At 41.0% G+C, this 15,946-nt stretch overlaps 2 protein-coding genes across 2 annotated transcripts; both read left to right on the top strand.

The window, feature by feature from the left end:
- Positions 1-223: 223 nt before the first annotated feature.
- On the top strand, positions 224-8,266 carry LOC131368833 (carboxypeptidase D-like). The gene is made up of 16 exons (XM_058414992.1): positions 224-730; positions 1,254-1,492; positions 1,573-1,715; positions 2,294-2,460; positions 2,545-2,894; positions 3,743-3,934; positions 4,026-4,214; positions 4,315-4,394; positions 5,054-5,129; positions 5,275-5,420; positions 5,687-5,856; positions 6,039-6,311; positions 7,065-7,260; positions 7,699-7,837; positions 7,905-8,036; positions 8,129-8,266. Exons 1-16 carry the CDS (start codon positions 354-356, stop codon positions 8,257-8,259), a joined length of 3,000 nt encoding a protein of 999 aa, XP_058270975.1. The 5' UTR covers positions 224-353; the 3' UTR covers positions 8,260-8,266.
- A 562-nt stretch (positions 8,267-8,828) lies between these two features.
- LOC131368835 (carboxypeptidase D-like) lies at positions 8,829-12,933 on the top strand. Its single transcript, XM_058414993.1, has 5 exons — positions 8,829-8,906; positions 9,441-9,572; positions 10,820-11,005; positions 11,160-11,256; positions 11,346-12,933. The coding sequence occupies exons 1-5, from the start codon at positions 8,892-8,894 to the stop codon at positions 11,555-11,557; spliced, it is 642 nt and encodes a 213-aa protein (XP_058270976.1). The 5' UTR covers positions 8,829-8,891; the 3' UTR covers positions 11,558-12,933.
- Positions 12,934-15,946: the final 3,013 nt, after the last annotated feature.

The following is a 15,946-nucleotide window of genomic DNA, read 5'->3' as shown; positions in this document are numbered from 1 at the left end:
TGTGATTATTAACCAGTTATCTGATACAATATTACATTTGTGTAAAAAAAAAAACCTTCTACTTTATTTTTCGTGCTTAAAACGCAGCGCGCGCCTTTATTACCAGGTCAAGGTCACATAAATCGCTTAGCAATATGGCGCGTTTCCGGTCAGTTATAACACAACTTTTCGCGATTTCTCACGTTGTTAATTGTGCCCGTGTCGAATTCCAGGCATACGATGAGGAAACGTATAGGCAATACTACAGTTACGCACAGCTTAGTCGTCGTCTTGAGCATTTCGCCGGAAAATATCCGCACCTTTGCGAGCTCACGAGCGTCGGGAGGTCAGCTGGAGGCAGAGAACTTTGGGTGATGAGAATCACTGGTCACTCAAATCTCATCACGGATGTTTCCGAAAAACCACGGTTCAAATATATGGGTAACATCCACGGGGATGAGGTGCTGTCCAGACAGGTTTTGATTTACCTCACTGATTATCTCTTGGGTCAGTATGGAACTGATCCCAGAGTGACTGAACTTGTAGACAACACTGATATTTATATCTTACCCAGTGTAAATCCCGATGGCTTTGAGAAGGCTGTAGAAGGAGACTGTAATGGCAGCAAAGAGGGCCATGAATACCACAAACCTATTGCTGTAAGCCCTTATTTCTCTGACCAGTCTGATCCAAGTACCTTGGAAAATGCACCTGAGGTGTTAGATGTCGTTAAATGGGTTTTACAGAAGAAGTAAGTCTTTTAAAATGCAATTATTTGCCTGTTTTCTGTTTGCATGCCCCTGTGTGTGTATTCCAAAACCACAGGTGTTGACACTGAATTTTTTGTTACAATAATCTCCACACTTCTCTTAATTTCGGAGCATGACTATGGGGAATTCAGCAGTAGTAAAGTCAGCATGGTGTTAAATGAGAAGGTCTGATGGACAGTCTGCATTTCAGTTCATCCTAAAGGTGTTCAGGGGGTTTGAGATCAGGGCTCTGTGCAGGAAAGTCAAGTTCTTTCACTCCAACGATGTGTTTATGGGCTTTGCTTTGTGCACAGGGGTGTTGTTGTGGCTTTTAGCTCCAGTGAAAAGTGTAAACTGTAATGGTACAGCATACAAAGGCATTCCATACAATTTTGTGCTTGCAACATTGTGGAGAAGAACCACATATGGGTGTGATGATCATGTGTCCACATATTTTGGCCATTTGGTATATAACATTTTGCATGTTCATATGCTTTGACATAAGCAATCTGTCTTTATTCCAAGGTTTGTCCTTGCTGGAAACTTGCAAGGAGGCCCCAGCTACCCCTTTGATTACTCCGGTTCCCATATTACGCCAGGTGTAGACAGACACACAGACGGCGATGATGATGCCCTCTTCCGCTATTTGGTACAAACTTTTACTGAAAACCACTTGATTATGAAAGAAGGCAAGTCCTTGTGTCCTGATGAGCTGAATGAGGAGTTCAGAAATGGGGCAGTGGCAAAGTGGACCGATGTGCAAGGTGAAAATGTGCACACAGTGTTAATGTATTCCAGATGTGGAATTGTATCTTGATGTTTTAGATGTACTTGTAAACTGCAGGCGGCATCCAAGACTTTAGTTACTTCAGAGGAAACTGCTTTGAGGTCACCCTTCAGCTGAGCTGCTGCAAATATCCATTGGCTTCAGATCTCTACAGTGAATGGAACAACAACAGGGAAGCTCTGCTAGCATACATGGAAAAGGTAAGAAAATATGGATAAGTTGATGCTTCCACTCTGGGGAAATTTGTTCAGCTTTTTTATTTTTTATTTTATCAGCGTGTTTTCAGACTTTCAAGCTTTTGTTGCAGTGAAACTTTCTGATGTCTGATGATTTTGCACATTGTTTATCTATATCTACAATTAGAAATGGCTAGTCTCAGTTAATTAGCTCTAATTGGCCGCCTGAATGATGAGCTCTGTTGGGGATGGATGGCATATTCTTTCTTTCCTGTCAATCACAGCAAAACTAGCCATTATCTAGCCATTATTGGGTGCCTTTGAGCTCATGTATGCAGAAGTGGGGAGAGGGCACTTTCCTCCGAGTTCAAAACATTCCTTGGTAGGCTTGAGGTTACTTGGCAGTGTACATGCTAGCTCTCGACTTCTGTTTGATAGCTGTTGTATACTGGGGCAGAGCTGGCTGGAGGGGGGGAAATGGGAAGATCATGAAGGAAAATTGTTCTGTTAGGTCTCATTTGATGTTCTTTTTTATTATAAATTAAACAGTACTGATTTGCTCTTGGTCACATCAGTAAATAGGCTGCATGTATCATTTCAAGGTTCATATTGGAGTCAGAGGTTACGTCCTGAACACCTCAGGAATGGGTATCCCAGGCTCAAACATCTCCGTTGCTGGAATAGACCACATCATCACAGCATGGATATATGGTGATTATTACCGGTTGCTGCTGCCAGGAACGTATAACATCACAGTCAGCGCTCTTGGGTGATTACCATTAATCAGAATTAATTTGCTCTCAGGTGTTGGTGTTGGTTGAGATCTTACTTTTATTTTGCCTGTGTGTCTCAGGTACCTTCCAAGCACAATAAACAACATAACAGTGACTGAAGGCAAAGCTACTTTACTAAACTTCATCCTTAAGAATTTGAGTGAAGAGGTGCTAGTGTCTGGGGTTCCTGCCAGTCCTGTACCAACAGTAGCATACCAGTCGACTGAACGGGTTCTTGGCACACAACAAGCTTCCACCCCTGAGCCACCAGTCAAGAGTCATCACAGTTACTCAGAAATGGAAGCGTACTTGCAGCAGATTAGCTCCGTTTATTCTTCTCACGCCCAGCTGTACTCGATTGGCCAATCGGTGCTGGGCAGAAAACTCTACATCATGAAGATATCTTCTAACCTTGCAGCTGAAGAACCAGGTAGTCCTTTAGCTGAAAGATGTGTCACTCGCTTATAAAATGAATTGGATCAATTCTGGAACACTGGGGACAAATAAATTAGCTAAAATATGAGCTAAATCAGTAGTTTGGAATTGGTTCAGCTATTTCAATTTTTTTTTTCCTATGTTGGTATATACACTGATCAGGCGTAACATTATGACCATCTGCCTAATATTGTGTTGGTTCTCCTTTTGCTGCCAAAACAGCCCTGACCCGTCATGCACTGTGTATTGTGACACCTTTCTATCAGAACCAGCATTAACTGCTTCAGCAATTTGAGCAACAGTAGCTCGCCTGTTGGATCGGATCACACGGGCCAGCCTTCACTCCCGTCATGCACCAATGAGCCTTGGCCACCCATGACCCTGTCGCCAGTTCACCTCTGTTCCTTCCTTGGACCACTTTTGATCAATACTGACCACTGCAGACCGGGAACACCCCACAAGAGCTGCAGTTTTGGAGATGCTCTGATCCAGTGGTCTAGCCATCATAATTTGTCCCTTGTCAAACTCGCTCGAATCCTTACGCTTGTCCATTTCTCTTGTTTCTAACACATCAACTTTGAGGACAAAATTTTCACTTGCTGCCTAATATATCCCACCAACTAACAGGTGCCATGATGAGGAAATAATCATTGTTATTCACTTCACCTGTTACTGCTAATAATGTTATGCCTGATCAGTGTATCTAATTAAAATATTGGGATATTGTTTCAATCTGTCTATACTGCCCAGTCCTATCTAATCTGTTGATTTACTTTTTAACTATTTAACTGCTACATTTAACTATTTTCCCCCATGTTTCCCCCTCCGGCCTCTGTTAAGCAGGTAAACCCGAAATCATATTCGTTGGCAACTTGCATGGCAATGATGCTGTAGGTCAGAAGATTCTCTTGCATTTGATTGAGTACCTGTGCAGTAATTATGGCAGCGAACCTTTAATCACACAGCTGGTGAACAGTACAAGAGTGCACATCCTGCCTTCTGTCAACCCAGATGGTTATGGAATATCAGAAAAAGGTACGAGTCTGTGAAACAAAAAATGACGCCATATCATTTTACCCAGGATAATATAAAACTTATATCAAACACATTGTTTATCTGTTTTAAGCTCCCGAATCTTTAAATGTAAATGGAGAATTCGGTGTTGGTGTGAAAGATGGCGACCATCATAACGCTGACTTGAGCTGGAACTTTCCTGACCAGGTCACTGCAGCCCATTTTGTACGACCAGAAACCAGGGCAGTGATGAACTGGATGAAGGCTCACTCCTTTGTTTATTCTGCTAGAGTTCATGGTGGTACGTTGGAGATTTTTGTGTTTACATTTTAGCAAGATGTCGAGACTCACTGTGTTAAGCTGTTGTGTTTTTTTTTTTTCTTTTTTTTTTTTTCCCCCAGGAGTGACTGGAGTGAGGTATCCAGGGTCAGTTGATTCTGTTGACCAGGCCATATTTAAATCAATCACACAGGTCTATTTGGTAAGTATTACTATCAGTAATGCCTAGCGTGTATGAACTGACCTGAATGACGTACTGAAAATACTTTTGTGTGTTTTTAAACATGCAAAAGATAACATCCAAGCAATATCAATAATCTCCCAAAACATGCACAAGTAAAGTGCAAGGACAGTATCACATCTACATAGGATGAGGAGTTCTCAAAGATGATAATAATAATAAGTATATATCTCAAATATTTATTCTAACTTGAGTGCATTACTCCAGAAAATGCTCCATTAGGCTCATTTTGAGTTTCAGGCTCACAGTAGCTACCAGCCATGTCAGTTTTAACAGTTAACAATAATTTGTGCCTTTGTCTAATCAAGCAAAGATGACGGGAACAGCGAGAGATGGAGAACATGCACAGATGTCATTACAAAAAGTGAGGAAATCTGTTCCATGTGACCGAAAATGAACGTTTCAGCCCACTGAAAACCAAAATCAGCTGCCTGCTTTTAGTCAAAGAATGACAGAATTATACCTGTAACTACTGTTGTGGTACTTTTGGGGATTTTATTATATTATAATTATTATTTGGGTGGAGGACAAGTAAGAGATTCACAGACAGTAGAACAAAATAGAAATATCACATTCAATCAAACCCTTCTATTCCTTTTTTTTTATTATTATTATTTTAGGAATTTTTATCTCTCCAAACGTCGCAGACCTGTGAGGAATTGGACAAAAATAAAACGAATCCTGTTGCCCCTTTAGGTGAGACCTATTGTTGTCTTGATTTCTAGCCATCGTCTGGAGTCTAGAATATATGAGTGCTCAAGATTAGAAATGAAACAATGACCACACTGGCATATTCTTTTCCATATCATCATGCACAGAATAACGTTTTTTCCAACCTCAGGGATGGATCTGGAGACCTGGGCGTACAGTAACACAGACACTCTGGGAGTCAGCATTGGAGTAAGCTGTGATCTGGAGGCACCAGTTGAAAACATTACGACGTACTGGATACAGAATCAGAGGCCTCTGCTGCACTTAATCCAACAGGTGCTGTGCTTTACTGACATGCCTCAATCCGTTCCTGGCTCCTTTTCAGACAATTTATTTGCAACTGTTGCTTCTGGCTTGCTTATTAAGGATTTAAATCCATCATCAGAATATCTTTTAGGCTGGTTTGTGACAATAATAAAAGCACTATATAAATAAAAGCCTCACAGCTCAGGAGTCCTGAAATTTCCACCCATGTTCTCCCCGTGCCTCAGTGGGTTTTCCTTTAGGTTCTCTGGTATGATTTTGTTTTCTTTTCCTGTCAGGTTCATTTTTCAGTCAGAGGTAGAGTGACTGATAGTCAGTCTGGTCAGGCTATTGCTAATGCTTCCATAGAGGTGGAAGGCTCCAGGCATCAGGTTCACACCAGCAGCATAGGAGAATACTGGAGACCTCTGGCTCCTGGGATGTACCAGCTCCATGCCTTCGCTCCAGGGTGAGAGCTTTTCTGTATATAATGTACATATGATTTGTCCAATAAATACAGCAACACAATGGCAGTAACCCTGACTGTTAAAGCATTAATACAAATCTGTTTTGTAATGAATTTCTAATTATAATATAGATCTGTAGTCATAATCAGCTTTAGTGTGTTATTTAATGCCACTTGATCTTCAGATATTTTCCCCTCTCTGTTTTGGTGACGGTCACTGTCACCTGGGTGGAGCTGGATTTTGAGATGACCCGAGATCAGCAGCCGCAGTCTGAATCCCAGATGGAGGAAGAAGAGTTTCAGAGATTGGTGGAGAACCTGTCCTCTGCTCGTGGCCTGGAACAGCTCATCCAGAACCATCTTCCAGCCAGAACACTGCATTATAGGAAGCACACAGAACGCTCCAAATTCCTGCGTGGACTTCACCTTAACTTTCCTCGTATCACTCGTCTGTACAGGTAACCTGTCAATATTAATACTAATAATGACAATCTGTGGAATCCTAACAACCTTTGCACGTATCACCCCAGCGTCCAGTTGTTGTCAAGTAACAAGACATTTGATGAACATTGTTATCATATTTACATGATCGTAGCTCGTCGCTCATTTATGAAACATGTCCAATAAAATCTGATTGGCTGTCAGTGGTCACGCTTTTAAAGTAATCATTTAAAAAAAAATCTATTTATGGATTAGCACAAAGGTTGCCGTGTATCAAATTTCAACCTGATCGGACTTGTGGTTCGAGAGAAACTGCTATTTGAATTAGACTCCACCCCCTACTATTAACCACACCCCAAACTTTTTGTTGTTTTGTGTGAATTGAATCATGAAATCATCCATTACAGCTCTTTGGGTAAATTAAGCTCCACCTCAAAAGGATTGATTGGCATGTTGTGGCCATATTCTTTGCAATCTTATCGTATTTATTGGGTCACAGATGCTACCAGGCACTGATTGGCTTGTTTCAGGACAAAAATGTGAAACAAAATGTGGAAGTTCAGTACAAGTCATCAAGTGTCATAGATGGGTGTGGTCCAGAAACATGACCATGGAAACAGGATCATGTTGATCCATTTCAATTGAAAGTTAACATGCACTACTCATTTGCATATAAACATCAATAAAGACGTCTCTGTTGTCTCCTTTGTGGTAAGTTTAGCTGGAGTTGTGTGGGAAAATTGTCCAAACTATTTTTGTTTTCTGGTCAGTCTGGGTAACAGCTGGGAGTTGCGTCCTATTTGGGCTCTAGAGATCTCTGGAGGTCCTGAGTCAACACGGCCCACGGTGCCAAGAATCCGGTACGTCGCAGGTGTCCATGGAAATGCTGCAGCAGGGCCAGAGCTGCTGCTGGAGTTTGCATCTGTTCTGTGTATAAACTATGGTGGGAATCCTGCGATCACAAAGGTGCGTGTCACTCACCAGCAATACTTTTTCTGGCACATTGTTTATCCAGGGATGAGATCACGAATTCGAGTCCCGACGATGACACTGAGACGGATTTGTGAGCGAGAGAGCAGAATGTGTGGGGTCTGTCAGGGTGGGAGGTACTCTCTCTCCTCTAGCTCACTGTAGACACTAGCCATCTGTGAGGTCATGTCATGTATGTGGAAGAGGGTGCATTGCACTCTGCATGGGATTGGCTGCTCTGTCAAGCAACATTTGGAAAGGATGTGATGGCTGGCTTTGCGTGTCTCTGAGGAAGCACATGTTCGCCGTCACCCTCACTGATTAGTAGCTGTCATGTGACGAGGCAGAGCTGTGTTAATTCTGTTGTTCATTTTGTAAACTGTTTAATTTTTAATACTGTACTTTATCTCATACACCCGCCTCTGCACTGTTAAGCTGATTGACAGGAGCAGGATAGTGATCGTGCCGTGTGTGAACCCGGACGGTCGAGAGCTGGCCCAGGACGACTCGTGTTTCTCCTCAACGGGACTCACCAATGCTCACGGTGTAGACCTTGACACAGACTTCATCTACGGTCAGTTGCTACGCTGCATTTAGTTCTAGTTCACTTTCCAGGGCCTGAATCCTGTCGACGTGTTTAGGCAACATGTCTGCGCAGCCCGAAACCCGTGCGATGATGAATCTGATCGAAGGAGGAGGCTTCTCTCTGTCTGTTACACTAGAAGGAGGCTCTTTGTTGACAACGTACCCCTATGACCGACCCACAGAACCAGGTGATTTCTGTATTGTTATTCTGGTTTAATGTGAATAGATAGACAGGGTTTGTGTTCACATGGATGGATTTGTCTTTCTTGCCTCTTTCTAGCACACAATGAAGAAACACTGAGATATTTGGCCTCCATCTATGCAGGCAGTCACCCTGTCATGCACTTGGGTTACCCGGGATGCAGAAATGGACTGGGTAGGAACGACAACCTCCTACGGTGCCTTGCATAAATATTCAACCTCTTATCTTTCAGCATTTTGAGTGGAATCCCTTAATTGGAATTATATGTGATGAATCTACACAAAATAATCCAATATTAGCGAATTATAGATTGTAAAAATATACAAAGGTTAGTTCTTTTGTTTTAAATAATAGATCAGTAAATGATTTAATGGTGTTTTACAGCATGTTTGAATTTACCCTTTTTTCCTGATAGCTTTGATATCTTAGTCTTTATGATGCTGTTTGATATGTTGGCTATGTTCCTTTATAAACTCTGGATTCTTTCAGAAACAGGTTTATTTATACCGTGATGACTTTGCTCACTCATTACGTGACGTCTGATGGCAACTAATTTAGGTTTTTGGTTCGGTGGGGGTGAATACCTATGCAATAACAGTTTCTAATTTACAAATAATAATTTAGTAGACTTGCAAAGATTTATGAGTTACAATCCCAGTTATGATTATTATCCTGTTTGATAAAAACTTATGCATGGTATTTTATTTATGCATGATATTTTATTTATCTCGTGTCATGTATATTGTGATGATGATGATGATGATGATGATGATGTAAATGCTGTAATCCCACAGAGTTGGTCCCAGGAGGAATTCTAAGAGGTTCAGAGTTCAAAAGCCACATGGGGAGTATGAAGGTTGTGTCAACACCCTATGCTTTGTGTTGCTATGGATATAAATTCTGAACAAAAAATACACTGTTTTACATAATGCTTGATTTTTAGTTAAACAAACATCTTTTCCTTGCGTTCTTTGCTGCATAAAGGTTAACATCACAAATTTTTTTTTTAAAAATGAGAGGAAACACATTCCCTAGCAAAATCGATCAAGTTTGAAAGAAGTTTCTTCATGCGAATGTAAACCTGAGTTTACAAGCTCCGCCCCTAAAAGAGTCCAGAACTGGCACCTGAGTCTATAATCGAGTCTTAAAGTGTGAAAACGGCCCAAGATGAATCGCTGCTAGGTGTGAAGGAGTGTGTGTGATTTTGAGCAGAGTGTATATATGGAGCAAAAAGTGTGCATGATGGAATACAGATGATTGTTAGAAATCTGAATCATTTTGTTTGTATTTTTTTTAATGTTATCTGCTAGTTACCTTCCCACCTATACACACACACACGCAATACATTGTAAGATACAAATTAGGCTCATTTAGTCTCTGTGTGTTGCAGGATTATAGTGTGGATGTGGGTTTGTGTCCTGAGATCACTGTGTACACGGGTTGCTGTCTTTACCCACCTGCTCAGCAGCTGCTTCCTCTCTGGGCAGAGCACAGGACGGCTCTGTTTGCCATGCTGCTGGAGGTCAGTGCTGCTTTCACTGCTCTCGCGTTTACTGTCCAAGATAACGTTACACACTGTACATGACTAAAATCACAAGTACTGTGTATCCTGGCTATATACAGTATATGTTTGCAGGTGCTGTGATTTATTCAGCTTAGTGATTAGACCTAATAATGTTTAATAAATGCCTTCATAAAGCATAAATGCAGGTATTTAAGTTGTCGTTGTCACATATACATTAATGCACAACTCTTCGCATATACCATTATTGAAGGGTTGTGGTCAAAGCGGAGGGTCATCCACGATGCAGTACCCCTGGAGCAGGGTGGGTCAGGGGCCCATCGGTGGCAGCTTATTGGTGCTGGGGCCCAATCTCTGATCTTCCGTTCAACGACTCGGAGCCTTAAGCACCGCCCCCAAACATCTAGTATTACATATAGCTTATACATCATGTACATAAAGTAACATCTTACACTTCTTTAAAATCGTGTGAATAAAAGCACAGCAAAAATCAAGAAATTGACACATGGAAAAATCAGCTTGTTTTTTTATCCATTTAAAAAAGAACATTTTCACATTTTATACAGGAAAGATGAAATATTTATAGGTACATTTCTATTTATTAGGTGAACAACTCCTTAAAACAAATATCTGAATTTCCTTGGGTCTCATCTAGCACAAATATTCAAACGACATTCCGACGGATTTGATCTAACTATGATCACCAGGTCAGTGTGTAGCGCTCGAGTGCACGCTGTATGACTGTACACCTAGTTACTAAATTCATTTCTTACAAAATTCCATTTCTTTTTTTAGTTACTACTGGAACTATAATGTGCAAGGAAAGTGTGATGTGTAATAATTTAGGGCAGTGGCACCTCAGTGGTAAAGGCATTGGGCTGAAGGTTGTGAGCTCAAATCCCAGGACCATCAAGCTGCCGTCGCAGGGCCCTCGTTGCTCAGTTGTATGAATGAGATAAATGGAAGTCCTTCTGGATAAGGGCGTCTAAATGTAAATTTTTTTGTATTAAACAAGAAAGGAATGCAACAATTGTGCATGAAGAAATATTAGTGAATTGACACAATGATGATTCCATGTTAGTCATTCAGTGTGGAATATAACTGTAGAACATTGAAGTGAACAAATAAAAGCATGCGGTTTTATTTAAAAATCGCATGTCAGTTCAGGCACTTTTGATATTCATGTTATTTATTTGGTTAGTTTAGTTATAGCTATAGTTTAGTTTTGTCTGTTTTTTTCTTGCTAGATTCATAAGGGGCTGAGTGGCATGGTAAAGGATCAAGAAGGCCGGCCGGTGTTTGATGCGGTGATCAAGGTGAATGGCTCTGAATTTGTGCATACAGATATGCAAGGCTTCTTCCACACTCTCCTGGCTCCAGGAACTCAGGAACTGCAGGTTCAAGCTTCAGGTTTTGACGAGCAGCTCATGCAGGTCAGTCAAAAGAGCAGTAGGAAAGGAAAGACAATAAAAGATCTACCTCCAGCATCCAGTAGATGGTAGCGTAACCTATGCGCTCTGGATTTACTCATCTTGTATTGTACGGTACTGATGCTGCTGTTGTGCTTATTTTCTTCGTTCTTGTCAGGTAAATGTGTCCTCGCATCAAAAGGCAGTTCCTATTATGATTAAGTTCAGTGAAAACAGTAGACACCGAGGCCAGGGATTAGTGCTGGCTGCTGCAAGTAAGCAAACTTGTTCACACACTATGCCTTTCTTGAAATTGTCTTTTTATATTCATTATTAACTTCATCTTTTGTTCTCATTTTGGCAGTCTCCATAACCGTTATCCTGCTCTGCTTGCTCCTGATGTGGCACATCCGCTCAGCTAAGTTCAGCCGGATCAGAGAATCGCTGAGACGGCTCCGTCGTGTTCAAAATGATCTTCAACCCGAGTCCACAGCGTCTGAGAAGTTGCCTCTACACAACATGTTTTTGGAGGACAGTGAGAGTGAGGATGATGCTTTTTACCTTGAGCAGCACTGATAAAGTCTTGGCACCCTGAGCTTACTGTATGTCACTTTTCAGATGTTGTTAGATTTAGATTTAATCTAATACACTTCTTAAAATGCACACACACACTGGTTCACTTCTAATAAACAGAATGTAACTGTAATAAGTGTCTTCGTGAGGTGTTGGGACCAACCAATCCACCAGAGCAACTTCAATTCTCATTGGCACAGATGGAGTCTGTGGATTTGTCACAGATAAACAAATACTGTTCTTCCAAAACATTATCCCTCGTTCCGCAGTTGGAGTTTTGATGATTACATTCAAGACCTCACTCCAAATTAACCCACACATGTTGGTGAGGTCTGCTAACTGTGCCATCGTTTTAATTTTCATCAAATCATTCAGTGAGCTTTCATGCACTGTAGGTGTGGGGGGGCGGAGCCATCCGGGAGGAGACCACTCCCATCAGGAGAGAAATGTTTCCTTATACAGTAAAGGTGATCAGTTAGAATAACTTTCTACTGATTTGCAGCGATGCTTCTCTCTGAGGTCAACATTATACCACCATCTGTGTTTTTGATGAATTCAAGGAAAATCATAATATACCTAAGTGGAGCAAGCAGATGCTTGTAGACATGTTTACCGCATGGTGCAATTAAGCAATTAAGATCCAAGCTTGCTCTTTTGTGTAGAAAAGGAAAAGATCTAAGTGAGTGTGAAAGTGTTTTTTTTTTTTTTTTTTTTATTGAGACCTGAATGGCAAGGAGGTTCATTTACCTCATTTAGCTGATGCTTTTATGCAAAGCAGCTACCCAAACATTGCTCTGTTTCAACAGGCTCGTGTGTCGATAGGAACAGCGACTAAAGTGACACTTGCACTTAGAGCTATGGCGAAGGCAGTAAACAGGGCTGCGGTTGAAAGCATACATTTTAGACTATAAAAGCAACCAATTATAATCAGAACATTATATTTAATTTTATTTTGAAAAAATCAGACCAATGTTTGAGCCTTCCTGAATTTCTCACTCATCCATCTGTAGATTTGAAACACTGTGTATCACTTATTTTTATTGAAGCAGCAGCAAAGTATTTTCCCTATCGTTTAGAGCTCGCAAGTTCGAACCCTGACATTGTCACAGCAGAAAAAATTGGCTGTGAAATTTTTTTATGTGTGGGATAACGTTACTCTGTCTCGTCTGTCGATCACAGTGACGCTAACCAATCATGTCGCGTTTGTGAGCTCGTGGATGCGGAAGAGGGCAGATTCCTGGCGCTTTCCTTTAGAGTGTGTTAATTCCACTTTTAGTTGGATTAGAGTGTCATGATATTTGATCATTTTGTAATAGATGAGTGTAATCTCCATATGATTTAATAAAAGCGATAAAGACCCTATGGATATTCAACAAGGTCCCATTAGAACCCTAGATCTATTGGTATGTATTTTGCACAAATTTTAATGAAATGTACATCAACTGTAATCATACAAGGAACTGTTTTTGTTGTTTTACTCCATAAGAAGGCGAATTATCCTGGTGTTCATGTGGATGTGGATGTGCAGGATAGAAGCAGGGCTGGGCTGGTGGGAGAGAAAGCTCAATAGTGCAGGAAGTCCCAACAGTGCTCGCTTCCAGTAAGTGTGAAGGGTGAGGAAAGAGGTGTGTGTGTGTGTGTGTTACGAGAGTGCATGCACAGGGTGAATTAGCATCGCTTTTATCAGTCGGTTAATCCTCTTTTGTAATGTGGATTTTGTCACGCACTGTAATGGGTGTGTGTATAAAATATCAAATCAAGCACACAACCATAAAGCTTCTTCCAACGTTTGTCCATGTTGGCTTGAAGCCAGGCTGCCATCCCGAGACAGACAGAGACAAAGAGAGATTGTGGGTGGACATGAGTGAGAGAGTGCATTAGAAGTTTACTGGAATCTCAGTAGCATTTGCTACACCCCAGTAACACCACTTTATCTGAATCTTTATGCAGTTTATTCTTCTCTCGCATTGTGTTTACAACAGCCTTGTAGAAGCCTTGTAGCATTCAGGGTGTGTGTGTATCGTCGAAACAGCTTCATCTTATTACTGGCAAGGCATCAGAATGCTGAAACAAACACTGCAATGATCTCAGGCTTGGATTTCCTTGCATTTGCTCAGATGCATGATTTTTATCCCCGAATCTTTATTTCGTTAAACGGAGCATGCTGTAATTAAATAGCTTCGAATTCTCCGCGAAGCGAGCTTCAGCCACGCGTTTTCGCCGTCCCATGGGGCAGATGAGGCTGTGTTCGAAGAATGAGTCTGAATGAGTCAGACGAGAAGAGTACTATTGATCTCCAAAATTTCATTTAAGCGGAGCAGGACCTAGCCTACTTTTAAATGGTGTACTGCTTCATCTTTCCCAGCAGATCCAGACACACACTGATGTTGGGAACCAGCTGTTTTATTATTATAATGTATACTGACATGTGGTTTAAGCATCATGAAGATATACAACACTTAATGGAAAGGGGGGGGGGTAATCATTTATAAATGCACTATCCGGTGTCACCCAGACGAGGGTGGGTTCCCTTTTGAGTCTGGTTCCTTTTAAAGTTCCTTCCTGAGAGGTTTTTTTCTTGCCATCATCACGTCTGGCTTCCCCCTTAGAGATGCATTAAATATATTTAAATTTTTTATACTGCAATTATAAATAAACCCGAATGGAAAGTAATGAAACTATATGTAGTCTCTTTGCAGTGCTCCACTACATGGTTGATGGTAATGGTACCCACCTATGAACATTTTTCAGTGGAGGAGGAGAAGACAGGTTGCCAGGGTCATAGTTTTTACTCCAATCTGGTCTAGTAAACATACTCCCTGACTTCTGAGAGCTTGCTTTAAAGCAAATAATCAGAATGTTATCTAATAGATTTGTGCAAAGTGTATACAGTGCATGTAGGGATGTATATAACCATTTCTATTGTAATCTTCCCGAAGAGGGATTATAGAGTGGAGAAGGTCTGTACATAAAAAATGCACATCTATCTGTCCAGTGTCCTTGTTTCCCACATAAATCACATCTCGATTTTCACATGCCCAATTTTGGGCCCGTTTTAGGATTGAACAAAGATTTAAAACTGCTCTGAATGCGCTGATCGATCGTACGCTTATGGGGTTGCTCTAGAAATTCACATAGCAGCCTGTAACCTCTCCATTTTGCTTTGAGGCGACAAAATCTATGGTCAAAACCCGATGTGGCGTAAACGCTTCATATAATAGATGCAATTATTATAAGGGATATCATATCGTGGGTAATTTCTCTCTTCAGAGTCTCTGAGCTCTTCAAGCGCTCTTTTATATGATCTTTTAGATAAAGATCGTCTGTTAGATGAGTCAGAATGTTTTGGTACATTGTTAAGAAGAGGGGAAAAAAAAACCCCACGTCAGACCACAAAACTCAATAAACAAACTTAGATTGAACAACACTCGCGGGAACGTGTTAAAAACCGCAAGTGGTCTCTGCTAATGAACAATTACTCATATGTATTTACTATACAAAGATCTGATACCAGATTAGAAACATCCCATACATCCAAGTATGGAATAAATACCAGACTTCTGTTTCTCCATCAGCAAAGCCTTTTACACCAAGGTGTGTGCTTTTATCATTATCCCTGCTTCAGATCGAGATTCGGTATGGATTTTAGTAGCTCTAAAAATCTTTAGTGGCTGTGTGGTTTTCGGAGGCTACAGGAACCCGCTGAAAATGTAGCTACATCATGAAAAACGTTAAAAGATAAAAGTTCAGGAGATCATTTCTAAGTGCATCCATCCATCCAGGCCTCATCAGATCCTGATTCTGAACACTAGCAAGCCTTTAACAATATATTATACGTAATAGAAATGAATCCTATATTCTTTACTGCTTGTATTGGGAGCTCCTGTTTCCTCTGCATGCCCTCTCATTGGTTTAAACACTCAGTCGAAAGATATTTTATGTGATAATCGTACAGCGCCAGGACAAGGCAGCTCTAGTTTCTGACGGGAGAGGCTGCCTTAGCCGTCCATGTCTCGCTCGCTTCGTAGCTGGTAATGACTAAATGCACATGGAAGCTGGTAATGACTAAATGCACAGACATATGAAAGTAGTGCACTTACGGAGACAGCATATCGATTACCGGACTCGCCTCTGTCTCCTCTGATCTCTGGGTTTCTCAGCCCTGTATGGCTAATTGATACCGAGTCTTTGAGGCTGATTTTCACCCGAGCTCAAAAAGCACATCTAACAGGATTTTCTAGTAGGAGCCAGAATCCTACAGAATAATTTTTCACATTTTTAAATAAATCTCCATGCGATTAGGAGTCTTAGATTAGCACTTAGGATTATAGGCTGGAACAAAAAGTCTACATTTAAATCACAATTCGATTCAACACACAACGATTAACCAGG

Source organism: Hemibagrus wyckioides, linkage group LG18, assembly GCF_019097595.1.
Source record: "Hemibagrus wyckioides isolate EC202008001 linkage group LG18, SWU_Hwy_1.0, whole genome shotgun sequence".
Lineage (NCBI taxonomy): Eukaryota > Metazoa > Chordata > Actinopteri > Siluriformes > Bagridae > Hemibagrus > Hemibagrus wyckioides.
Note: the sequence above shows the minus strand (reverse complement) of the source record. Positions and strands in the feature narration are given on the sequence as shown.

Excerpts from the sequence above, each read along its gene's own strand:
- LOC131368833 (XM_058414992.1), top strand. The coding sequence starts at position 354 with ATGAGAATCACTGGTCACTCAAATCTCATCACGGATGTTTCCGAAAAA. Across the intron at positions 1,716-2,293 it reads TGCTAGCATACATGGAAAAG|GTTCATATTGGAGTCAGAGG; the intron begins GTAAGAAAATAT and ends TATCATTTCAAG. Across the intron at positions 5,421-5,686 it reads TGCTGCACTTAATCCAACAG|GTTCATTTTTCAGTCAGAGG; the intron begins GTGCTGTGCTTT and ends TTTTCCTGTCAG.
- LOC131368835 (XM_058414993.1), top strand. Across the intron at positions 9,573-10,819 it reads TGTTTGCCATGCTGCTGGAG|ATTCATAAGGGGCTGAGTGG; the intron begins GTCAGTGCTGCT and ends TTTTCTTGCTAG. Across the intron at positions 11,257-11,345 it reads ATTAGTGCTGGCTGCTGCAA|TCTCCATAACCGTTATCCTG; the intron begins GTAAGCAAACTT and ends TCATTTTGGCAG.